Source organism: Eucalyptus grandis, chromosome 6, assembly GCF_016545825.1.
Source record: "Eucalyptus grandis isolate ANBG69807.140 chromosome 6, ASM1654582v1, whole genome shotgun sequence".
In the NCBI taxonomy this organism is placed as follows: domain Eukaryota; kingdom Viridiplantae; phylum Streptophyta; class Magnoliopsida; order Myrtales; family Myrtaceae; genus Eucalyptus; species Eucalyptus grandis.
Window position 1 is genome coordinate 48,848,313 of NC_052617.1, and position 25,566 is coordinate 48,873,878.

The 25,566-nt window shown below is 43.1% G+C and overlaps 4 protein-coding genes across 6 annotated transcripts; 2 read left to right on the forward strand and 2 right to left on the reverse strand.

The window, feature by feature from the left end:
* Positions 1-5,715: 5,715 nt before the first annotated feature.
* On the forward strand, positions 5,716-7,907 carry LOC104452178. Its single transcript, XM_039315160.1, has 2 exons — positions 5,716-6,579; positions 6,817-7,907. Exons 1-2 carry the CDS (start codon positions 6,436-6,438, stop codon positions 7,381-7,383), a joined length of 711 nt encoding a protein of 236 aa, XP_039171094.1. The 5' UTR covers positions 5,716-6,435; the 3' UTR covers positions 7,384-7,907.
* A 1,510-nt stretch (positions 7,908-9,417) lies between these two features.
* On the reverse strand, positions 9,418-14,343 carry LOC104450457 (serine hydroxymethyltransferase 7). Its single transcript, XM_010065020.3, has 4 exons — positions 12,958-14,343; positions 11,853-12,258; positions 10,223-10,324; positions 9,418-10,047 (listed from the first exon to the last, which is right to left on the reverse strand). The coding sequence occupies exons 1-4, from the start codon at positions 13,987-13,989 to the stop codon at positions 9,824-9,826; spliced, it is 1,764 nt and encodes a 587-aa protein (XP_010063322.2). The 5' UTR covers positions 13,990-14,343; the 3' UTR covers positions 9,418-9,823.
* Positions 14,344-15,828: 1,485 nt separating this feature from the next.
* LOC120294914 lies at positions 15,829-19,031 on the forward strand. Of its 2 annotated transcripts, none has more exons than XM_039315921.1 (3): positions 15,829-16,115; positions 16,211-16,397; positions 18,661-19,031. In XM_039315921.1, exons 1-2 carry the CDS (start codon positions 15,977-15,979, stop codon positions 16,381-16,383), a joined length of 312 nt encoding a protein of 103 aa, XP_039171855.1. In that variant the 5' UTR covers positions 15,829-15,976; the 3' UTR covers positions 16,384-16,397; positions 18,661-19,031. The 2 variants fall into 2 exon arrangements, with proteins under 2 accessions (XP_039171855.1, XP_039171854.1); XM_039315920.1 differs by having other exon boundaries at positions 15,853-16,115; positions 18,657-19,031.
* Positions 19,032-19,783: 752 nt separating this feature from the next.
* Positions 19,784-23,851, reverse strand: LOC104450459 (probable eukaryotic translation initiation factor 5-1). Of its 2 annotated transcripts, none has more exons than XM_039315918.1 (3): positions 23,697-23,851; positions 20,217-21,908; positions 19,784-20,116 (listed from the first exon to the last, which is right to left on the reverse strand). In XM_039315918.1, the coding sequence occupies exon 2, from the start codon at positions 21,572-21,574 to the stop codon at positions 20,219-20,221; it is 1,356 nt and encodes a 451-aa protein (XP_039171852.1). In that variant the 5' UTR covers positions 21,575-21,908; positions 23,697-23,851; the 3' UTR covers positions 19,784-20,116; positions 20,217-20,218. The 2 variants fall into 2 exon arrangements, with proteins under 2 accessions (XP_039171852.1, XP_039171853.1); XM_039315919.1 differs by having other exon boundaries at positions 20,217-21,899; positions 23,697-23,824.
* Positions 23,852-25,566: the final 1,715 nt, after the last annotated feature.

Genomic DNA, 25,566 nt, shown 5'->3' on the forward strand with positions numbered 1-25,566 from the left:
AATAACCTCTGCTTTACTCCCACCAGCACTATGGTAGGGCAGCATTGACATCTTAGCTCACAGTAAGTAGTAAATATGGCTTAATCCGAACCACTCGTCTTGGGTGCGAAGCTCCTTCAATGACAAGCAAGTGATTATCAATGACGATTTTTTGACCGATAGAGAAAATCTTTTTATTATTCATCCATCTAAACAAATCATAATGTAAGGTCACTTTCGACTTAAAGTAAAGACAAGGTACAATTTGATGTTTCACAGTACATATGGATCTGTGTATGGAAAATGTTTCGAAAGCTCTGAAAATATTATTGTGACACTGATTAAAGATGGCGAAAGATTTTCGAAAAAATAATTCGCATCTTAACTGTACAACTTCTTTTTTTAGGTAGAGCACTAGAACATGGGTAATAATTCAGAGAGCAGAGGTATAATTATTTGGAGGGTCACTTCTCTCTTCTTTCTTCAATTGCCCAGCCATTACATCAAGAGCAAAAAAAGCAAAAAAAAAATCATTGGCACCCCACCATAAGCAGTGGCTTATATGCTTAGGATGTCAAGCTCCTTCGGTCATGTCAATGCTAGTCCTGTGATGGTTTTTCTCGTGGGTCAATTCATGAGATGAGTAGGGCCGGAAGGTTTTTGTCATGATTGATTCGAGCCTCTCTCCCTTTCTATGTGCTTAATCATCATTAGACGGATGCCTTCAAATCATGATTTTCGGTGCTGTTCGTGCTGCGGATCATGGACGAGTGAACGAGCCCCCACTTTCCTTTTCGTTAGAAGAAAAGCTGGCCACGATTAACAACACGCAAGAGGTGAAAGTTTTCTGTTATTGCTAACGAAACTCCAATTTGGAAGGGAAGAGATGTAGACGTTAACTTTGAGATGTCCATTCATGATTGCGACGTACTTGCATTGAATGTAAATGGATCGCCGTGTGGTGGATCTCGCCAAAATAAGTCTAATTGAGTTCTTGAAAAGATTTCGTCCATGACATTCAATTTTGATCGTCTAATGAAATTTGATTTTTCTAGTATTTTTTGGCTTATTTTCAAATTTATAATGTCAAAAGATATTGAGACATCACTCTACTAATGTAATATAAAGTGAAATAACCTTTAGTTTAAAGTGTGGTCTTTCTTTATGATAATTAACTAACTATCGTTATTACTAGTGATGAGAGATGTTTCCTATAAAGAGATAAGTACATGATTACGGTATCATAGAAAAGTCGATCTATAATCCAATCATTAGGTGAAATATACATTTTTTTATCATTAGTAGGTGCGTCGACATATCATGATTTATGAAATACGTGTATGGGCATTATATTTTCACGACCCTTCCAATGGTTCATTATTGTGTTGTATGCTTATACCGGAATATACAATTTACAGTACTTGCAAGCAAGGGAGAACTTGTTTTGATTTATTCAGTTTATACGAGATAATAATCATGAAAGTCCTAAAACTTGTGCCGATTTATCAATCTAGTCTTAGACCTTTTTTAGGTCTAAAATTCAAAAAGCTTACCATCATCCTTGGAAACTGCTCGGAGTGGAGGTTGGTACGGTTGAATGGGGCTCATAGGATTTCCAATTCCACTCTCAAGGCTACTCGTTCAAATTTTACCCACTGAGTGGAGAGTGCTTTGAGTCAAGGACACCTACCTACACGTGATGTAAGTAACGCGTCTTGCTCTTAACCCCTTCACGAGGCTCGGGAGGGCTATCCGTTAAAAACATTTTCTTAATGAAGTTGTTTGTCGAAGGGCGGTCGTTAACAAGATCTTTATGAAAGGATTAAGTGGAAAACAAAACCGAAAAAAAGAAAAAAAGAAAAAAAAGGACTATGGAATGGTCCCTCAAGAGGAGCAACCTCAAAAGCATAAATGCTTATAATAAATATGAAAACCAACTGGCCAACATCAAGAGGCCAATTCCATCCGCTCTTCCCATTGGAGAATTCAGAAGGCGACCGAGCGTGCAATTTTACCCACTCTTTTCTCTTCGCATTCCGCCTCCCCATTTATTGCCCTCTTCGCTTTCCGATCTGTTGAGAGTCTCTTTCCATATGTGCGTGTGCTTGTGCGTATGTGCGTGTGTGTTTAAAAGAGGCTGGACCAAACCAGTTGTATCCATCTCACCCGCCAGCGGAACAGTACCGCCCCCGCCTGCATCGATCCCTCTCATTAAGAGGAAAACGAAACATTCCTCTCCCCCGCCCCTCCCTCCCCTCGCATAAGCTTTTACCCTCTCCCGCTCGTGGTGTCCTTTTGGGGTTTGATGATGTGATGGGACACGTCAAGCCACGAGCCACAACTTACTTTTCGAGTCATAATTTGGCGGGGGCCGGCGAAAATTGGAGGGTCCCGGATCGCCCCGACACGTGTGGAGTGTGCTCCGATTAAAATGTCAAGTAAGCGTCGCATTCCGCGTCATCAGACGGAACGATGGATAGCAACTAATAACAATAATAACATGTGCCATTTGATGGATATTTTGGAAACCTCAACTTAAGGATATTAGAGATCGGTCATTAAAACACGCTAGCCGGTGAATTGACGCATGATAAACCCATGAACATTCTCTCTTCGATCAATTGTCAACCAAAACCCAATCTATGATCGGGTCAATTATATTTTAAGCTGTATTTATGCAAAGTCGATCCGTGCAAGTCTTTTTCTCTTTCCCCCTTTTTTTTTTTGAGACATAGATTAAGCTATTACATTGCGCAATGATATATTTCATAGTGCATGTTAGGTAGATACTGTCGAGGAGCCGATGCAAGGAGAGCAATTTGACTTCTCTCCCCATCAAAGAACCGTGAATTGGCATATGGAATCGTTTTGAATCGACGAAAAGGAAAGGTAAAGAAAGAGATCCATCCCCACGTTCCGTAATTTCGGAAAGGAGTTGTGAATCGTATCGTCTTTTGGTTTTGGACACATGCAATCATGGGGGAAGCTGGATTAGTCCGATTCGAGGGTCGGTTTTTTTCCCGCGAAGAAATCCACGCCACTTACCACGTGGAGATTCTGTCTTCAGGTATCCCAACATGCTGAGCCACGTTTGGATTCTCGGAAGATCAGCTCCCTGTTCATCTTGACCGGAAAGACCGGAGGATCTCCATGCCTGATTGCTTCTGTCGTGATGGTTGACCGGGTCGATTATGTTTCAATTGCCGCTCGGATCGGAATCTCGGAGCGAAATTGAAGGGGAACGATTATTCTACTGAACTACCTAGCGGATGTTTCTTCGGGAGGGGACAGATCAAGGCCAGCGGATTCAGCTTGCATTACGTGACGTCGATGCTTGTGACTGGGAACCAGGTCGACAACAGAACCCCTTCGCACGTGTACGTTACAACTGTAGAGGAACGAATGTACTCTCGGTTCGGATGCCGGGGGGGCTCGAGTTTCGTGATCGCTCCCGGTGCTAATCGAGGTTTCTTACTCGAGCCGAGTTCAGAGCTCAAGATTCAGGACACACGGGCGAGCTCGAATCGAGTTGGGCTCGAGCTTAACCCGGTGCCCAACTGGATTACCTGTTTTAATCAGGACCTCGGTCACCGTTCTTTTTGGGGGAAAACCGGCGACGCTCCTCTCGACCTTAAAAGAAAAAGGAAAAATCGAGTCGGCTTCAATTTACGAGTAAATTCCGCAGCAGCAAAATTTATCCGATAATTGGGGGACAGAGGCCCCCTTCCTGAATCAAAGACAAAGGCGTCCAAATCAATGCCCCTTTTATAGAAAAAATCTAAATCTTTCATTAAACAAATAAAATAAAATAAAATAAAGAATAAAGAAAGGAGGGAAATTGCTTCCATCTTCTTCTTCTTCTCCTCCTCATCACTTTTCAAAATCCTCAAAAGACCAACATCCTCTCAAACGTCCCATCCTCCAAGAACCCACGAGTGCCCCCCGACTAAGAAATTTATAAATGTATTATATAATTTCAAATTGTCACAACACATTAAATCAATAAAATAAATGGTGAGATCTCATGGTCCCCCCAACCCCCAGCTCAGATTAGGAATGCCCACATCTCATTCATCATCATCATATCTGTTTACATATATATATAATTTTTAATATTAATCTGGAGTATCATTAAATTTAGGTTCGAGTGCAGGAATTTGGCCCTAAATCGGCTTCCCTACATTCTGTGTGGCCCTCGTTTGATTAATCGACTGATTTCGGATCAATCATTGAAGGCTCCGATTGGGTACGGGGCCATCAATTTCGGGACAAACCCCCCTTCTCCCAATTCGGTCATGGTTAGAACAGGGTGTTTGTATTTATATTCATTCGAATCAACGGCCGATGGGGTCGATCGGACCTGTCCACGTCGGACGGGCTGGACCCCCTCCCCTTTTAAAGCAAGATTAGGAGTTTTTTTTTTTTTTGGATTCTAGGTGTGAATAATAACTAGTGCCCCCCTCCCCCAAATAGTTCATTGTTAGGTAAATGAATGGCATCGTCCGTTTGCTTCGCTAAAAAGCGAGCTTGGAGGGGGATCGCAATTGATTGTTTATTGTGTACGCGGCTGTGGGCATAAAAAAAACCAGTCCATGTTTCTTTTTCAGGGTATTGCGAGGTAGGTTGATTGAGATGCTAATAATAACCATGATGCTTCAGAAAATCAATTTCTAATCGGCAATATATGTTTTCTATTTCTATTTTCTGAACGAATTTCTAAGTAAAAATGTATATTTTATAACAATGTAAATTTTATATTTTTAAAATAGAATTTCGTTTGATAACGACATAAAACTTTTTCCTCCTAATCGGCAATAGATAGTAGCCGAGAGATGGCAGCCAATTAATAGCGAGAGCGAACAATGAAAACAGAGAAAAAAGTGATTCAGAAATAAAATGATCATAATGCATGCTCCTAAGGAAAATGTTTTCCAAGCACTTCGTTTTCTCTAAAAGAATAAAGCTTGGGAGTACAAAATGCACATAATTCCGAATCTGCCCCCCTCCCCTTTGGTTAGAAATGGACAAAACCGACGGGGATGTCGAGGAGAGAACGAGGAATGCTGCGAATTTCCATGGAACGGAGGGGGATCGAAGAAACAAAAGTCAGTCGCTCGAGGAATGAAACGAGGATTTTGGGAAGAGGGGCCTGGAGAACCCCCAGAATCGGAGTCAAATGCAGTCAAACTAGAAAGGCTTGGGAAGATGCCAACCAACCAAAGCATTAGGGACACCAACACCAACACCAACACCGTCAAAATTCCTTTTATTTTTAAACTTTCGCTTGCCATCTTCTGGCACGCACGAGTGAAATTGGAGGAGGAGGTCGCTCGGTTTGCTCCTCCTTAGGGAGAAAAAGGCGTAGGCCGGGTGGGGAAAAAGCACAAAATTGGAAGGAAGCTCGCAAGAAAATTCTTACTCCTCACCCTCTCTCTATTTCTTTCCCCACCCTATGAAAAAACTAGACTCCTAAACGCCTCAATGACCTCAAACGCATCAACTCCATCGCTTTCCTCTTCGTCTCGTCAGCTCTTGCCACGATGTCCGATTCCTCTCGTCCGTCATTGTCGCAGGATTCACGTGCGCGACCGATTATCCAAAATCAACATTCTTTTGAATGAAGGTCTTACACGTACCCAAAATTATTTGCAATTGGGAATTTTTCAAACGAAAATCGATTCCCAAAATTGTTTCCTTTTCTTTGATCCTCTTTTGGGGGGTGCGCCCTTCTCTTCCAAAGGCTCGGATTTCTTCGAGGCATTCTTTCGTTTCTATGCTTTCTGCCCAATAAACAAAGGGTGGGAAAATGGGCATAATATTAGGAATCATCCTTTCCCCTCCATGGGAAACACCCATCATTGCCCCCAACCATCCCTTTCAATCCTTACAAACTCCCTCTCTCTCTCTCTCTCTCTCTCTCTCTGTTTCTCTGCTGTACTTTGTGTGTGTGTGTGTGTGTGAAATGGGTGTTTGAGCTTTCCAAAGATATTCACTTCCTCCCTTCTAAAGTCTCAAGCTTTTTCCTCCTCCTCTTCTTCTTCTCTCTCTCTCTCTCTCTCTCTCTCTCTTAAAGTCTCAAACCAAAGCAAATTTAAATACCCATCCTCCTCTTCATCTTTTCACTCCCTCTCTCTCTCGACCCTCTTTTCGCTTTCAATTCAACACCCCAAAGTCGTAGCCTTTACCTCTTTCCCTGTCGAATGGATCCTTCCTCCACGAGCTCCGTCAACGGCTTCTACACGTTCCTCACCCGGGGGATCGACGACCTCGAGCGCAGCTACCTCGCCTCCTCGAACGGCGGCGGCGGCGGCGGCGGCGGCGGCGGCGGCGGTGGGGGCCGTGTCGATCCAGTTCCTGCAGAGGGCCCTGGCCCTGCTCCGCTCGTTCCACTCCGGCCTCACCCTCCTCGTGCAGAAGCTCCACCTCCCCGTCGGCGACAAGTGGCTCGACGAGTACATGGACGAGAGCTCCAAGCTCTGGGACGCCTGCCACCTCCTCAAGTCCGGCGTCTCCGCCCTCGAGTCCTTCTACTCCTCCGCCCTCGACATCGTCGCCTCCCTCGACCTCCACCGCCACCTCTCCCCCCAGCTCTCCCGCCAGGTAATTTCCCGACACCCCGAGATTTCCCGAATTATGTTCCCGCGACCGCGTCCGTCCCTGTTTCCGGCGGTTCCTCCGTGCGGACGCTGATCCCGCGCAATTCCGCGCCGGCGACAGAGCACGAAGGCGCTCTGATCGTCTACGGATCGCGCGGGACCCTGATCGACGGAGGATCGTCGTGATCATTGCCGCTTCAATCTGACTAACATGGCTCCGATTGGTGGATCGATTGAACAGCTGGCGCGGGCGATCGCGGCGTGCGGGCGGGAGGCGGCGGGGCTGGAGGAGGAGAACAGGGCGCTGGTGGAGGCCCGGATGGGGCAGCTGTCCCGGCTGCGGTTCGACGACTGCGCCGCTGCCGCCGCCGTGGAGCCCCGGCTCAACGGGTTCAACGGGTTCCGCGGCGTCCTCTACGCGATGCGCAACGTGAGCTCCCTCCTCCTGACCGTCCTCCTCTCGGGCCTAGTCTACCACTGCCCGGAGCAGAGCTTCTTCTCCGCCCGGCCTTACGGCGGCGGCGGGGGGGAGTACGAGCGGCCGTGCACACTGTTCGGGTCGGGGATAATGATATCGGCGGCGCGGCTGGAGCAGAGGATAGGGGAGGAGATGAACCGGAGGGGGAGCGGGAGGAGGGCGATGATAATGGTGGAGGAGTACAGGAGGGCGAGGGCGGGGATGGAGGAGATCAGGGGGTGCCTGGAAGGCGGCGGGGCGGCGGCGGCGGCGGCGGCGGAGGGCGGAGGCGGCGGAGGGGCGGGGATGAGGGAGAGGGTGGAGGAGGTGCGGGGTGCTTGGGGGCGTTGAGGGACGGAGTGGAAGGGGTGGTCGGCCAGCTGGACGATTTCTTTGATGAGATCGTGGAAGGGAGGAAGAAGCTCTTGGATTTCTGCAGCCACAGATGATGAAATTTTTCCGCCGGAAATGGGTTTTTTCTTTTTAATTTTCTGGGGGGAATGTCGGTTTTATTACTGTTATTAGCGGTTATTGTTATTAGATATTTAGAGGAGGAGGAGGAGGAGGAGGAGGAAAAAGGAGGGTATGAACATTTTTGAATCTGGTGGTGAAAATGGGGCGCAAAAAAAAAAAATTACAGAAGTAGAGCCTGCTAGTGGAGGGTGGATGTACCTATTTTTATTTTCTTTTTTAACCTTTGTAAGTTGCAATACTTTCCACTCTCGTTCTCTCTTTCTTTTCTTATTTTCTTGTTTTAATCAATTTCCTTTTTCTTTTTTCTTTTTGAATTTCAGTTCGTTATTGTCCCGGGTTCATCTTCTTTTTTAAGTTGGCTACTCCATTTCTCTGTATATATAATATCATATTTTCTGGTTCGTGCCGTGTTCGCTGGCTTAGTTTTGAATATTATGTTATTAAGAGGGTTCGACCCGAAAGTTGAAAGTCGTGTGTTGGAGGAGATTTGTATGTATAAAGAAGTCCGGTTGGAGGAGGAGAGAAGTGGAATGGGGAATTGCATGCATGGCATTGGTCAAACGTGGGAGGAGAACGCGACCAGAAATTTAGGGATACTGCCGCGACCTAAAGAACGTGTTAGGCCGCGAAAGAGAGAGATATGTACAGGAAACACGGGGCGTAAAGAAGTGGGCCAATGAAGGGGTAGGGAGAATACCATTAAAGTCAAATTAATCTTTTTCACGGTTTATATAGTTTAATTGGGGGAGCGAGGGAGGGAGTGATCTCGCCCGGTTCAGCTGTCATATTAATCATGAGGGTGTCGCTTCTTTCAGTTGTCAATAGAGCTGTTATAGCTGTGAAAGAGGAAGGGAGAGGGGACAAAAAGAGAGAAAGAGATGAGAGGAAAAGCGGGGAGAGAACAGGAGGGGGAGTGTTAAGTGTTATTGTGCAGCAGCAGCAGCAGGGGAAGGGACAGGGAGATTCCTGGACGGGCAATGAGTGGGAACCTTTAATTATCGACGCATCAGACTTTGAACACAGAAAGCAGCAGCCAGCAGCAGCAGCAGCAGCAACAAGAACAGCAGCTTCTTTTCTTTTCGAGTCTCTCTCTCTTGGGAAGCTTTTTGTCTGGTCCGGTTCTCTCCTCTCCCCCCCTTTGAAAATCTTTATTGCCCCGCTTCTTATGGGGAGGTTTTGAGGGCTAGAGTTGAAAAATTGATGGGGAAAGGAGAGAGAGGGGGTCGCTGTTTCGAGACCTGGTTGGACCTTTAGACCGTAAGTCATGCATGCTTTTTTCTTCTTTTCTGTCCCATGCCGGGAATTCGTGCCTTGCCTCCCTTCAAGGGCTCCCCAACAGAGACTGCTGCTTATTTAACAAGCCACTTGAATATAATAATGATGCTGATGATAATGTGGGTTTGGATGTAGAGGGAAAGATAAATAAGAGAGAGAGAGAGAGAGAGAGAGAGAGAGCACAAAGGACAAAGGAAGTGCCCAAAATCCTAATCTGGGGTCTTTGCCAAAATCACGTTTAGGCAGCAGAAACTGGGAAAAGAACAATAATAAGGGGACCGTCACTGTTGAGTCTGTGACTGTCTCTCTCACCACGCCACACCACCACCACACCAAACCAAAGCCATCATTCCATTTCCCCCCATCCTTTAGAAACACCCCTGCTTTGCTCTCAGATTTCCAAACAAATCAGCAAACCAGAAGAAAAAGGTAAAAGCCAAAACACCCACCACAGCTGTCAAGAATCTCGTACGAGCTTTCCCCTTTTTCTTTAATTTCACTCATTTAAGCTCAGGCAATGATGACTAGGTCAATTTCAGCAATAGAAAACAGAGCGCCTTTAACAGATCAAGGCCTCAAAGATTTACGAGAGAAGTTTTACCTGATTATGTATTCTGAGGGATAGTCATAATTATATCTCCCCAAAATTTGCGTTCTTTCTCAACCTCATTGAACTTGAAGCAAGCTAAAGCCATAGCTATAGCTCACTCTGTAAGTCATACAAATGTTTCAGGAATTAGGCTGACAAGACAACGAACAGAACTTCGACCATTAACCCAGCAATTCCAGAAATATGTGGAGAACATAGATGTTGAGAAAACAAAATGAACAGAGATGCTTCCTAACAGTAATCATTTGTGTGAAGAAATGAACAGGCTCAGACTGCGGTGTTTGATATTTCCACATGGTATAGAGACTAATTATCTGTAATATGCACAGCAGACTAACAAAACGCCAAAAATTGGGAAGAGCATTAGACGGCACACAAGTGGAGGCGAACGGAAAAGTTCCACAACAAATGCCTCCAGCTGCTTTTCTAGAGTCAACTGTTAATTCCCGGCATAGCAAATTGGGAAGCAAATGCCTCAACTCGATTCCGCAGCTCAACAATGTCTTTGTTGTTCTGAAAACCCTTGAGGAAATCCCTCTGCGATTTTCCATGTTCCCTCCGCACACCAATGGCTATCTGAGCCGCCCTAAGGAGAAAATCAGCTATCGTCTCGAAATCAGACTCGATACATCCTCTCGATGTCATGGCAGGAGTACCTAGATACGAATAGATTTAAGAGATCACTTTTGATATCGCAGCTGCTGTGAAGCTGAAAGAGCGACGAGAACAATTCACAGGGTAATTCTACTTTCAGTTGTAGTAAAACATGGACACACTCAGAATTTGGCTCATAAAAGCTCCATCAATTTATATGATAGGTTAAAAACTTACCAATTCTTGCTCCTCCCAGAGAAATTGCACCATTTTCACCAAATATAGCAGCTTTGTTGACACTAATGTGGCACATCTCACAGACCTTCTCATAATTCTTTCCTGAAAGAACAGATATTTTAGTAAAAAGAAATTAATGGATGCAACTTTTTCCATTCAAAAGCATCTAATTGGAAGAAAAAGTGGTACAAGGAAGAAACAAGGGCACAAAATTCAATAACATGGCTTCAGAACAGAGATATTCAGTTCCTAAGTTTTATATGTACAATGAAACAGATAAACGATATGCACAAAAACATCATAAAGGCACAGACAAATGATATGAGCAAAATTATCGCACACCATCTCCACATCATCAAAACAAAGTTGCTCTACAAGCAGAACTCACTCAATCAGATCTTTACTTGCAGATGCCTACAGAAATAGCTCAATTAGAACTTCCATAACAACAAAGATGTCAAGCAAAGAGATGTCTTCGCAACATCGTTTCACCTGATCCATATATTGACATACCAAAAACTGAAGTTTCTTCAGACTTAAACATGAAATGCATTATCGTCTGCATTTGCATGTAAATGGCGACCTTAGTATTGATATTTTCCTTGTTAGAAAAGCTCAGACATGTCTCTCAAATCTTACTTAATGCCCAGGTGCTACTCGTGCATCACACTATTTCTTCGAAATACAAACTCCAAATTACACATAAAAAAGATGCTAAAAAGTCAAGTGAAATTGGCTCACTGAACAACCACCTCTTCTGATTAGATTCGCATGTCATTTTCCTTGTCTGACAACTGCAGATATCCCTTAAATCTCGCCGAGTGCACAATTAATCTTACTAATTAATCCATCAAGTATACATAAATTAGTGCCTCCTATTTTAACAGTAGTAACCTTCTCTGATTAACCTGAGAGAGCCCCACTGCTCAATCAGGTAACCACTTGTCCCCAGACAATTAAGAGCCATGATGAGTTCTATTCAAGGTTTTGTCATAGTCAAATAGCAAAACGCATTTCAAATATCGTGAGTAAAACCTTGGTTTATATAAAATGCAGATAGCTCCAACACTCATCTGCATTACATGAGCATTTAACGCTGGAAGAGATAGGTCCTAAAAGATTGCTTCACATAAAAAATGGCGATGTAAATTGCCTGATTAACCATCCATTAAAGCTATCACAACGTTGAAGTAAATAAGATGAAAGAATAGGTAGCAGCAATTGTCAATATGAAAAGTCCTTGAAATAACTTCCAAAGGGGTTTTCATCATCTCAAAGAATAACATAGCAAAGCTAGTAATATATCCTAAAAAACGACTTAAATATTTAGCAAAGAACTCTGCGGTCTCTCCTACATCTCAAATGATGAAAATGGCAGAAAAGCAGCTCAATTAAAGAAGCCCACATGACAAGGAAAAGATCAAATTTAATTAACATTTCAATGACATTCCAGGACGTTCAGCAAAGTGCTAACTCGAAAAAAAGTATTCCTCTGCTGATACAGTCACTATATATGACGTTTCACACATTCACAAAGAAAATGACAACTTGAAATTCATCGCATGCAAGGGGATGACAGGATGATGAACTCATGGCCCCCTGTAAAATCTGAAAAAAGTAAGACCTCTACCTGATAAACCAAGAGGAGTCAGGTCCCAGACCAACAAATGATTGTCCGTGCCTCCAGTCACCAACCGGCATTTTCTCCTCAACAATGCAGATGCTAAAGCTTGAGCATTTTTCTTCACCTGCTGAATATATGCTTTGTACTCGAGGGTAGCCACTTGTTTTAAGGCTATGGCAAGAGCGGCGATGTGATTATTATGAGGGCCTCCTTGCGTTGTTGGATAGACAGAGAAGTTTATCCTTTCCTCAAAATCATAATTGGTGGTATCATGACCATGACTAGACAGCGAGCCTTGTTTCCTTGATTTCACACCTTTTCTGTAAAAGATTATACCTCCTCTAGGACCTCTGAGACTTTTGTGAGTTGTTGAGGTGACAATATCACAATAATCAAATGGACTTGCACATTCCTGCAAATGACAATGACCATCATGAGAATCAGAAAATGGAGACTTAGAAGTTGGAAAACATTACATTATTCAGAGCATGCAGCTCTTTGTTACTGTCGACTCGCAACAAAACAGAAGGCATTGTATGTGGAGACGTATTAAGAATCACAGGAATTTTAGCAAGGTTAATTGTATGGACAAAAGAGTTTATTTAACCACTGCAAACAGAAGATTCCAACAAAAAGAAAAGGAAAAAGCAGCACCATCTCCAAGTACCTCATTAAAAGATCAAGCTTGTCTTATTCCACTGCTTACAGAACAATTTAAACGGACCCAGGACTTGAGAGGTTGTGACTTGCAACCACATAAACTGCAGGTATATGGCACGAATAATTCGTTGAACTTGACATGCCTGTCTATGCGCATACATGTAAACAAGGGTCTATATGAATGCAATTGAACTCAAATTAAGGACTTACTTAGGAAAAATATAATGCACACATATTAAAAGCAAACAACTAAAATTAAGGCATAAGAAAAACATAAGGATCATAAAACAAGCATGTAGAGTGATAGTGTTAGTTATGTTCACAATCCGACCAATCCCTCATAAATCAATTCAGATGACACAAAAAATCACGGGTTACATCAAGGAGAAGTTACATCCGCCATATTCAATTCCAAGTAAAAGAAAACCTCATAAAGATTGCAGGGTCTAACCTTTGCTGCCACGAGACCACTGATGTGCGCCATATCACACATCAAAATGGACCCACACTTATCTGCTATGTGCCTAAACCTTGCATAATCCCACTCTCGAGGGTACGAACTCCCACCACAGATCAGTATCTTTGGTCTGTAATCGAGAGCCTTCTCTTCCAGCTTATCATAATCGACCAACCCCGTTTGTGGATTGACTTTGTAAGGAAGGCTCTCGAAGAATATGGAAGCAGCAGAGACCTTCTTCCCACTCGGCGCATAATAACCGTGACTCAGGTGGCCACCAGAAGGCGAGTCCAAACCCATTATCCGATCCCCCGGAAGCAAAAGACCAGTGTACACAGCGAAGTTGGCGGAGGTACACGAATAACACTGCACATTCACGCCCCATTTATCCGAATCTAAATGGAACGCCTCCAATGCACGCTTAAAGCAGAGGAACTCAATTTGATCAATATACGCATTGCCCGTGTAATTTCTAGAACCGGGCATCCCCTCCGAATACTTATTAGTCAAATGGCTGCCTAGCGCTTCCATTACCGCCCTACACACGAAATTCTCGGAAGCAATCAATTCGATACCTTTAAACTGCCTCTGCTTTTCCTTCTCCATGATCTCGTGAATCTCCGGGTCCGCCGCAGACAGAGGCTGGGTCCCCCACGCTTTCACGGCGGCGCGCCGGCCCTCGACCCCCTGCTCGACCGCAACCCGCTTGGCAGCGTTCGAATTCGGCAACAGCTGCCCGTCCCTCTGCCTCTTCAAGCACATCGAGTGCCCCAAAATCCTAAACTCCTCCTCATCCTCCTCCTCCTCCTCCTCCTCCTCCACCTCGTCCTCCTCCTCCTCGCTCAATCCCTCCTCGTCGCTCTCCCTCGAGCGGTCATGCTTCGGCTCGAGCAGCTGCAGCGGGAGCGAGCTCGCCGAGCCGCGATGGTTCGAAACGGCGTCGCTAGGGCTCAAGAGAGGGGCCGGCGTCGAGGAGCGAGAGCTGAACGCGAGCGAGAGGCCGGACTGACAGTCGGAGATATCCATCCGAAACGAAAATCAACACACCCCCCCAAAGGAATCGCGAGGAATTCCGCCGGTCTTCGACGACGACGACGATCGGGGAGAGAAAATTGGGGGGAAGACGAAACGGCGGCGAGACGCTTTATGGGTAGGTGTAGCAACAACAGAAGCATCGACAGCAGTTCCGGAAGGAGGCGCAGCGGAAGTAGCGAAGCCTCGGCCGGCGATTCGATGGGCTAGCGGCGGCGGCGGGGCCTGCTTCCATGTAAAGACGGGATTTTTATTCTTCTTCTGCGAATTTAGAAATTGAAGGATGCATGGGGGGTGGGCAGAGAACGATGGATGGGGGCGTTTTTGACGAAGACCGGCTGATGAGGAAGGAAGGAAGGTGGGGGATGAACGCGGACGCGATTGCGGGCGATGGGCGAGACCGGGTACAGGCGGTAGCGTTGGTTTGGTCCCGGTCGTGGGACGCGTGGCGGGAGCGGACTGGCGGTTGAGCGCTTGGGGAGGGGTGCCCGGGGAACAACGTCGACACGAAGGGCGTCCAGGTACACGCGTTTACCTCGAACGTCGCGAAACGTATGTGCGGGGGTATTACCGGCACGCCGCTATTGTTCGCACCGGGAAAAAAAAATATTATTAAATTATACCTTGCTTGCCAAGTGGACGAGCTGTTGAATCATCCCATTAATCGATACCGGTGAGGTGCACATTTTATATTTTTCGGAAATTCCTTTCTTACCCACCTTTTCTCTTTCCGAAAATACCCCCACCTTCTCCTCCGTCGCTATTTCATTCTCTTTTCCATAAACAGCTCTCGTATCTTGAGAACCAGAAGGCGATTTGGATTTGGATTTTGACCGCCGTAGAGAGTTTTTTTATTCGTTATGTTCTTTGTATTTTGGAGTATAGAGGAAGCATGGTTATGGTGATGATGATGCCGTTGATGACGAGGAAGATCACGAGCTTGTTTCTTCAGTGGACAGGAATGTTGGTCTCCTTCTCGATCGACAAGTTACCTTCTTGAGTCGGTCCCTAAAGAGAGACAGAGAAGAGGGTAATGGAGGAGAAAGACAGGTGGGGATGTTTATGGAAAAAATATAAAATGAGCGAAAAAGGAATTTATGAAAAATGTGAAATGTAAGCCTCACTAGACACTTATTGATCATTAAATGGAGTAATTTATTACTAACTTAACAAGTAAAATTTAACCGATATTTTCTCTTTGCACCGAGTTTATGTACTCTAGGTGTAACTAACAATTTTTAAATTCTCGTGCAATTGTAAATTATGTAGTTATGGTTCACGCCCAACAATGTATAACAAAAGTGATATATGTAATCCCAGAGAAAGTAATTACATAATCACATCTAACTATCCTTTTCTTTGATAAAATAAAAGGGAGTGAGTGGGCTTTCATTCTTTTCACTTTTGAGGGGTTTTTCCCGACTATGGGGATCTTGAGAGGCAGATTTCGATGGGCATTGAAATTGAAATCTCATGTTGGATTCATCACTTTTGCTTGCCCCAATGGCGAGTCGCCGTCTTTGGTTATTATTACCATCACCGCCGTTTTTATTATCGAATATTATCCTTAACATCATTACTATTATTGTCATCCATTTTCCACCAACATTATTGTCATATTTTTTTCATAGCGATCGCAACCATACGATCACGTCATTTGTCACGACTTTAGTGCAACAGCTGCGCAATTTGATGTGAAATGCAATATCCTCGATAAAAGATTGATCGTGCAACGTGGAGTACACGCCATCGCATGGGCACCGGGCGAAAGCTTACACACGAAGGAACATCAAGGGCGGCTGAAGATGCCGGTTCCTAGTCCGGTCCGGTCCGATTCGCAAGCCGAACCGAATGCTGCGAAGAGTCTTCATGTCAGACCCGGTCCGCCACTTTCTTTCCGGAAGCAAAGCTGAAAGCAAGCAAGAGTCTGTCGTCTCCTCGTTTCCAAGTCTTCCTGCTTGACATCGCTTCGACACCGTCCATGGAAGAATCGCCATCTTCTTCTTCTTTTTCCTTCTCGACGACCCCGCTGCATCCTCTTTCGTACTGGGATTGTCTCCAACTGTTTCTTCTCCGTCCGGCTCTCGCCATCTCCTTCGTCTTCTCCTTCATTCTTCTCGGTATGGTGTGGGTCTTTATGTACATGATTCTGGGAATTGTGCTGTTCTGGTAAGGTGTTTGTTTGTTTTGATGTTGTGGGTCTTGGATTCTGTAGGATGGGTTTTGGCGTGGAAGCTAGTTCTGGTTCACGTCCCTCTGGTTCAGGAGATCTTCGGCCTCCGGAAGAAGACCGTCAAGCCGAAACCTCCGACCCGCCATCGGCTTTCGAAGTTCTACAGTAGCATGGATCGAGATCCCCAACGATCCGACTCTAAAAAGCCGAATTGAGATCGTTTATCCAGGTTAGGCATGGCAACCTCCAATGGGATGGTATAATTTTGCATCCGTTGCGGCTATCTGACTTTGAATGGATTGTGAGGTGTTTTGGTTTATTATCTCTTCGGTATACTTGAGGTGGGTTTTTGTATCTGGGTTTGTTTGGATTTGGTGTTTCAATTGGCTGAATGACGAGGAAACTTTTAAAGGCTCAACCTTTTGTGAGATTTATGTGTAGCTTGTCTAAAATGCAAGATACCCATGACGGGTGGATTATGTAAGAATTCACCCCCATCTGCGAGGCTTTAGTGCTGAAATTATAGTTTAGACACTTTTGATGGGGATATTAAGTTTGGATTGAAGTTGTGCCGGGGATCCTTGTGAGTATCGTGAGTCAAGCCGTTGATCTTCCAGTGTATTAAGCTGGTACGGTAGTGAGATGCTGTCGCATTGCATGATGAGAGGTTTGGGACTAGCCTCTTCTTCTGTAGTTTTTATGAAGCAAAAGCTTTTGCTAATTAGGGAACTTATTTGAGGGCTGCTATGTGTCTTGTTTATGCTTATGTCGGGCTCTTGAGAGTTTCCTGCTCTAGTCGATCGGTTCAATCAAGATTTTACATGAATGCATCATCCTGGTTGTAGATTATGAAGCTGTTGAACTTCTTTGAAGTAAGAGTTAAATGTTATAGGTTCATAATCTTCAATGAGGTCCAGAGGTGACACTTCCATTGACAGGACTGGGACTCACTGTCTTGTTACTGCAAAGACATGATTTTGTCAAGAGGAAAGAATGAGAGAAACTCTATTCAATAAGAGGATAATTAACTGCCTGACTTGATGGTTTACATAGCCTGCTGCAACACTGGAGGCCCTATAATAAAATTTTGTCGGAACATAATGTGATTTGTGAAGGATACACCATTTCTTCTAGTTGATATATCTTAAAATGACTGATTGGTTCACGGTCCTTGACAATGTCAGAGGTGCCTGCCTTTATTACTGCTCCCTTACTCAGCAAAATTCATTCATGGCACCAAAAGCAAAACGGTTTCTGCTGTAATATAGTAAGAAAAGGAAATGACTAAAGGATCAAGATTTCAAAGTAAAGCACCAAAATCCAATGGCTGTTTACAAAGGGTTTCTGCTGAGTCAAATCTGGAAAAACATTGTTTGCAACCCTCTTTCTTCTTCACCTTCATCTTCTTCTGGCCTTTTTCCTTCTGGAAAGGCAAAATTCTCCTCCACATCCACATTAACCAGAACTGGTTACAGGATCAAGAAAACTGTCATTCCTGCTCCTCATTAACCATCTGAGATCCTATGTCTTCCTTTTGTTTTGAATCACCCAGCCAAGAAATGGAAGACTGAAAAGTTGATTTCCATCACTTTATCTAATTCAAACATGTAAAGCTCATCACCATTTGAAGAAAACTTACAATCTCCCATCTGTTACCATATTTCACAAAGTAGATGAGCTATGATATTCCTCATACAAGTATAAATCTCAGATACCAACATGACACTTGACTCATGTCTTAGCCAAGGTCACTGCCGCAAGGTCTCTTTAACTTGTTGAAGAGATGGCTTAAGGTGCCACTTAGCAGGAAAGAAAGTCGAACTCTAACGTTGCCCTGCTTCCATGACTGGTTATATACCTAATGCCCAAGTGTGAACACATATTACATTTATCAAACAACTTGCCAATTTTGGCAATACAAAGATGTTGCTATGGCATAGGAAAGCTTAAATCTTTTTCCTCCTCTGTGTATGAGGTGGACTTATAGTGATGCTGGCATCCTGAATATCTTATGACGATGGATGTCAAGGAAAATGGTGCGTGAAATCTCAATTTCCATGTCATCCTCTCTGTGAGGAATATTTTCTCCTATCCTCTCATTGACAAGCTTTAGATCTTGTAACTTCAGACCAATACAGATCTTCTGGCTGTTTACTGTAAAATTGAATAGCTTTCGGATAGCATTCAGAGAATGATGAAGTGTTTTGGTGTAAATCGTTCCTTTTTGGTGGCCATGAGAGCTTCAGGTGAAGAGATTGTTGCTAAATGCCAAATCAGACTGTTGTTGATAACCTTTTAGTTCTTCCATGCCATGCGAATGCTAGATTTTTCCATGATAGGTTGAATTCAGATAGAAAGTTTCCAATGGCACAGTAGCTCTGCACTGTCTGTTAAAACTTTTCTGCTTGAGAATATACAGAACACAAACTGCAATAGTTTTGCATATTGATTCTGCACAAACCAACCGTTTGGTTATTCTTTGTCACAGACAGATTGAGCAACTCTCGGATGAGGGAGGAAATCAAGAATCTTGGGTCACCGTATTTGACAAGGATGAGGAACCTCAGAATTGTCTGCCGGAGGCATGCTGATATTCCACACCAATCTCTGATGGTGTCAATAGGTCAGAATGGTTGAAGATCATCCGGTTTGTAGATTACCAATCTTGATACATCGGAGGTGTGATTATTCGATCTGTGCATATTTCAGTTCCATCTCATCAGTGTAAATATTCATTCAGTGCATATTCTGTTCCGTCTCTTTGTCCAGTCCAAATTACACGGAGTTTATGCTTGCCTTGCTACAATTTGACTGATACCGTCCGAACCATATATGCTCATATTTTACTATTTCAGTTTGATTAGTCAAAGCTTATTATTTCATATAGCATTTACTTGTGACAATCATTCTGGAGAAGGAAATATCAACATCTGAAAAACAGAGTAGCTTGCCGATTGCCATGACGAAAACAGTCGCACTTGGCACTATCAAAGTTGGGTAAGAAGGAAACGCGCCCAGCTCGTTCATCATCTCCATTTGACGGCATAGACTGTTTCAGAACGAAATTCCATAGCCAGTAGAAATTCTTCCGACTGCAAACTACAAGGCCAACATTATAAACCTTACACCGTACTAAAAAGAAACGGGGTTTTAGACACTTAATTGAGAAAGAAGGAAGAAAAGGAAGTCTTTGATATCGTAACAAATTCATTTTTGCAATTCGTCGTCTCATTTTAGGTCTCCCGGCTTCTATAGACACTCCTAATTCAATACCGTCGACATTCATAAAGGACATTATCTGTTACGGAGATTGGTGTAATTTTCCAAGAGCTAAATGTACTTTCTCAACCAGCCTCATTTATCCTCATATAATAGCACTCCATCCTCTTCCTCCTCTCATTGAAAAGTTGTACAGAGCCTTTAATCAGAATTGCTAACCTCACATCTACAATTACTCAAGACCAAAAAACAAAAACAAGAGAGAGTTCCTTATTATAGCTGATAGCATAGATTCTATAATTACTCTTGGGGAACGAAGGTTACTTTGTTTTCCCAGCCATGAAGAAACAATCAAAAGAGAATCATCGGACTCATCTAGTAATAAGGCACACAAAGTCGCAAACAATGACAGCCATTGCAACTTTAGATAAATCTCAGAACAATAACTGAAGTTTAAAGCCAATATAACAAGGTTCCAACAGATCCTGCCGCGACAAACATATAGACCTCCGAAGGTATTTAATCCAACAACCTGAGATAAACGATAAGCAAACCAAGAGGGTAGTGCCGGGGAAGATGAACAAATCCTCCCCCTCACTGCCTCCCTCTTATAATAAACTAAGAGAGACGCGATTACACCAGCAAAAGCCAAAAACAGAATATCGTAAGCATCAGTCAACAGTATCTTTGATGCTACCAGCAGCATCTGAAACGTGCGCGCAAGTTCACCTTCACTCTTCTTCGGAGTCGCAGCATCTGAAACGTGCGCGCAAGTTCACCTTCACTCTTCTTCGGAGTCGCAGCATCTGAAACGTGCGCGCAAGTTCACCTTCACTCTTCTTCGGACTCGGACTCAGCATTCTGAAGCCACTCAATGAACGGTTTAACATTCTTCCAAATTGGGGAAGCTTTGTTTCCACCAGCCAGACCCTTCTGATACCACTCCATTATGAACTCCTCCTCAAGCACATCATTGTCATACAGGAACTTCAGAACCAGCGCTACCTCCTTCGTGACCTCCTGACCTGCCTTTCCACAGAAAGACTCGATAGCCTGCAGCAGTACCATCTGCGATCCATCCTCCTCAGTGGCAGCCACCAGATAACTCTTCTTTTTGGTGACTTCCTTTGCAAACCCCTTCCCAACACCATCAAAGAGAGCCTCAAATAAAGCATCCATGATTTCTTTCGGGGTCCCAGAGAGAGATTTCAAGAATGATTTTAGCTGGCTAGATGAGGAGCCCTTTTTCAGGAATTCCTTAATCTCGTCAACAAGACTATCCTCGGTCTCAGCAGTTACAGTGCCATTGCCATTGCCATTAACTTTGGTTTCTGATTTTGCTGCTTCTTCTGGCAGCTTCTTTGTTGACTTTGATTTCTCCTCATTGGTGGAAAGCATGACCATGTCAGCAGTAGCTGCACTCAGCTGCTCCTGGATGCGCTGCCGGGCCGCCTCTAATGATGTGTCTGTTTGCCACTGCACATCATCGTCGTCATCATCATCAGCGACAGCATGATGATCATTCTCATCAGCCTGGCTGCCTGGTGGAGAGTGCTCCTCATCAGACAGGTTCTTCTTCTTAGTCGATGCACCTTTTGAAGCATCCTTGGAAGTTGCAGAAGCCTTTTTCTTCGCCGCCTCCTTTTTCAATTTCTTTTGCTCCTCATCTGCTGCCTCCCCCTCTTTGAGCCTCTCTTTCTCAGCCCTCCTCATAGCCTTCTTATCTTTTGATGACTTCTTTTGCTCAGGTGGATTTTTCAATATAAACGTTGTCAGCTTGTCCCTCATATCAACATCCGACAAAAATCCACATGCAGCACATTTCAGTGTGATCATCTGGGTCTTGGTAATGATAATCTCAGTCTCAGGATTTCCACAACCATAGCACTGAACATACTTCTTAATAAAGTTCTCCAGTAAGCCGGCGAGCTTTGCAGTGTCGTGGGCTCCATTAACAAGTGAAATTCCCGTCTTCTCATCAAACTTTGATTGAGCGCCAAGCTCACAACCGAAATACTTCGTGGTGTAAGAAGCAGGTCTCCCCAGTGCCTTTGCAATCTCAACCATGTTGACCACATTAGTCTTGATTCCATTGCCTCTACCCTCTATCTTTGTTATCATTTTTGGCATCTTATACCTGTAGAAGGCATCATCACGGTTGGAAGCACCAATGTTTTGGAGGGCCATCTTGTCGCAGCAGGCACAAAGTCACGAGTCTATATTATAGGGAGCAAAAGGTAACAGCAGCTTTATCTGTTATGACAAAATTCTCTTCAGATGTAAAAGGTCGCATAAACCCACAACCTAGAAGAAAGTCACTCCTGCAGCTCTCAGTGGCTCCAAGACGCAAGCATCCAACAATTTCAGATGGATGTATGTTCTTTTTTCTAGACGTAGGACAGTACTCCCCAAGTAATCCAAGTGATGACAGAAAAAGTGATGCCGGTTCAGACATAAAAGAAGCTTCAAACTGAGGACCCTCCACTTTGACAGGCCAAGCGTTGCAGATTGACTGCACCAACTTCATGCAGGTAAAACAAGACAAAATTTAGGAGACAAAATACAACACATATGAACATAAAGTGAAGTATCTGAAATTTTCTTGAAATGACTAATTGTTGAGACAGATACAAAAGAAGCAATTTCAAGACCCAAAAAAAAAAAAAAAACCAACAAAAGCAGTTAAAACAATAATAGACATCCGAGATGTTTGATAGATAGTGACTCCAGAAGCTCAAGCCAAGTCATATATCCAGCATGCAATTTTCTCCCTTTTTCCGCTGTAAACCAACAAGCAGCAGGCCCAGCAAGTACTACTTTTCACACGCTTCAATGCCTAGCATCATCCATAGTTCAGGCACAGCATCTCACACCCAGGCAGTACCAACGTCCTTTATTAATTTCATATCAAAGAAAAGCGATGGGTGCATATCTGTGTAAAACTAATATGGCCATTCCACAAATGCATGTCTTCATGCCAGAAGTTTCTTCTTCTATTATTCAAATTTCACTTGCCATCATTGCAAACGAATGAAGGGCCCCCACAAATCAAACCTAAAAGACAGGATGCTCTCATATATACTTCAATATTTACAGAACATGAAGTTCTCCTTGCCAATAACCAATATTTGTGGCTCTTCACTGCCCCATGTTCCACAAATGGCAAGCTTTTCAAGAAAATGCAAACAACTTGGTCCAATGTAAACTATTTATGCCTTTAATAACTCAATCTTTCCTGCAAAAGCCAGGTCAGTATTCTTAAAAATGTGGCCATATGCAAGTCTCTCTTAAACATTAACATGAGAGAAAGTTTGCATGATTAAATCTCATAGGTGAATTCACTCATTAAAACAAAAGCTAGACACATTCCTTTGAATATCCAAATATGTAAGCAATCACGGAAATCAAAACAAACATGGAATAAGACGATACTCAATATAAGACCTGCAACAGCTTCAAACACATACAGACCGCAAAATCAACAAGATATGTCAGCCCAAAGCACGCACGATCCACATATTCCCAAGCAGCAAGGCTTAACTCTGTCTAAGACCAACTGAGACCAAAATCAATCAGAAAATATCCACCGCTCAAACACTTGAAACAAACATTCATCCACTCCATCAGGAAAAAATCCAGCTAAATCAAATCAGTTCCCAACCGATCGTCAACAATCCATCGAGGTTTGACCAAACCACGACTGAAAAACAGCACCACGCATCCAAAACCATCAAGAAACCTCTCGATTCCGACTAGAAACCAACAGTCATCCACTCCATTAGGCGATCATCATACACAACAAACCAAGCTAAAATCAAATCAGTTCCCAACCGATCGTCAACAATCCATCCAGGTTTGACCAAACCGCAACCGACAGACAGCATCGCGCATCCAAAACCGTCAAGAAACCTCTCGATTCCCACTAGAAACAAACAGTCATCCACTCCATCACGCAATCATCACACACAACAAATCCAGCTAAAATCAAAACAGTCCCCATTCGATCGTCGACAATCCATCCAGGTTTGACCAAAACCCGCGACCGAAGAAAAGCATCACGCACATCCAAAACCGTCAAGAAACCTCTCGATTCCCCAAGAAGAAACGCCAGATCTAACAAGGAAAACGGACAAATCGCCCCCGACGAGCTGAATCGACCGCACCCCAACCGCCGACCGACGAACAACAGCAGCAACGGCAAGATCGAATCCAACGACGCAAAAGCGACGATCGGACCGATCGGTGCTACGCCGGAATCGATCGGAGATCGGAGATCGGAGAAGAGAGAGAGGAAAACAGAGCACGATACCTTATTTGCCGATGGAGGGGGATTCGTCGTCGTCGACCGCCTCTTCGTTCAGAGCTTCGCGTCTCCCGCAGGCGTGGCCGTGTTTGTGAATTTCTGGGTCTCTGCGAACGCGCATGAGGCTCAATTTATATAGGAGGCGCGGGCGGTCCTTAGGGCAAACTCATCCCCCCACAATAAAAAAATAAAATAAAATAAAATTCAAAAAATCAAAATAAATATAATCCGACCGACTTTCTAGTTCCTAATTCTATTTTGCAAACGAGTATATGCCACTGCCGCCGGCCTGATTTACGATTATACCCTCCTCCGTACGGGTATTCCTCCTTTTCGTTCGGGGATTTTCTCGGAATTTCATTATGTTGTAGATATGGTTTGAGCTGGTCCCACGAAAATTACGATTATCCTGCTGTAAAAGGTTTCAAATATTAATTAATAATTATTATATATTTCAACTTTTTTTCCCCTGGCCAACTAGTTACCCTTTTTCTTTTAAGTCAAGGGCCAATTAGGTACTTGATATGGTATTTTTGTGACTTTCTAGCTTTAATTGGAATAGCCTTTGTGGTAAAAAAATAATTTTTCGACTATTGCAAAATCCTTTTTATACAAGTGAATCCAAGCTCATGAAATGTCCTCTAATGACATAATGAATAAAAAGTTATTATAATCAATAGCCAATTTGGACATTATTCACTATAAATTATTTCTCTTACAGTGATTTTAATCTTGTTAATTAAGTAACATAGAAAGTTTTTTCGATGCAACACGTCTAAAGACCAGGCGATGTTTGATGTGTTGGAAGAACAATCAATTAATTCATCAATAATGCATTTTGATTCCTTTTAGGTAATAGTTATATGGGTTAATACCCTAAAAAATTCCAAACCGGTACACTTGTGACAAATTTATCTAAAATTATTTTTTTTACCATAAAAAATCCAAAATTGATATACATTTGACAAATTTACCAAAAACTGGTACACTTGTTAACAAATTTACTCGCAGTTAGTTTTCGTTAAATTTTATTGTTAAATTATTAAGTTAAATGGCATATGATATACTTTATTTTACGCTCCATTTGTCACAGTTTACAATTTTTGTGATTTTTTTGTGATTTTAATCCAATTTAACGGATGGTATATTTGTTATAAATTTACCAATTTATGATTTTTTGCAATCGAATAAATTAGTTTATAGTAAATTTGTCATAAATGTACCAGTTTAGAGTTTTTTTATGGTCACTCGGAGTAAATTTGTCACGGATATATCGGGTTTGGAATTTTTATGGTAAAAAAAATAATTTGAGATAACTACATTACAAGTTTATCAATTTTGAATTTTTCAGGATATTCCTAGTTATATATCAATTTTATATTTTTCTCAACAATATTGCTTTTTTTTAAAAAAAATTACAATAGAACCTGTGGCGTCATTACATGAAATGGCTAATCAACTTTTCTTTTTTCAATTTGCACTTGCAATTATTTCAGTTTGGACTTTTGAGGACTCGTCAATCAACAAAGAGGGGCATTAAAAATAAAAAAAAATCTCGGTGCCACGTAATTTCGCAATTATTGGGATTGTGAAGTGATGGAGATATTCAGAGGAGGAAAGGGTCCAAAAGTATATGCTGAGGAAACGGAATCTAAGAAGCTTATCGCTATCTTTGATTGAAAAGTGCAAGGCACTGACGTTTTCGGAAGAGGGGAATAACACGTCATAGAAGAAACATCACTGGTTATTACGTTTTTCTTTTATCACACCTCGACATTATTCGCTCGTTTGAATTAATAAGATACACCATCATTATTTGAGCTTTCAATTCGATCGGTTATTAAAATTACACGTAAAATTGTCTTGTTCTATGTAC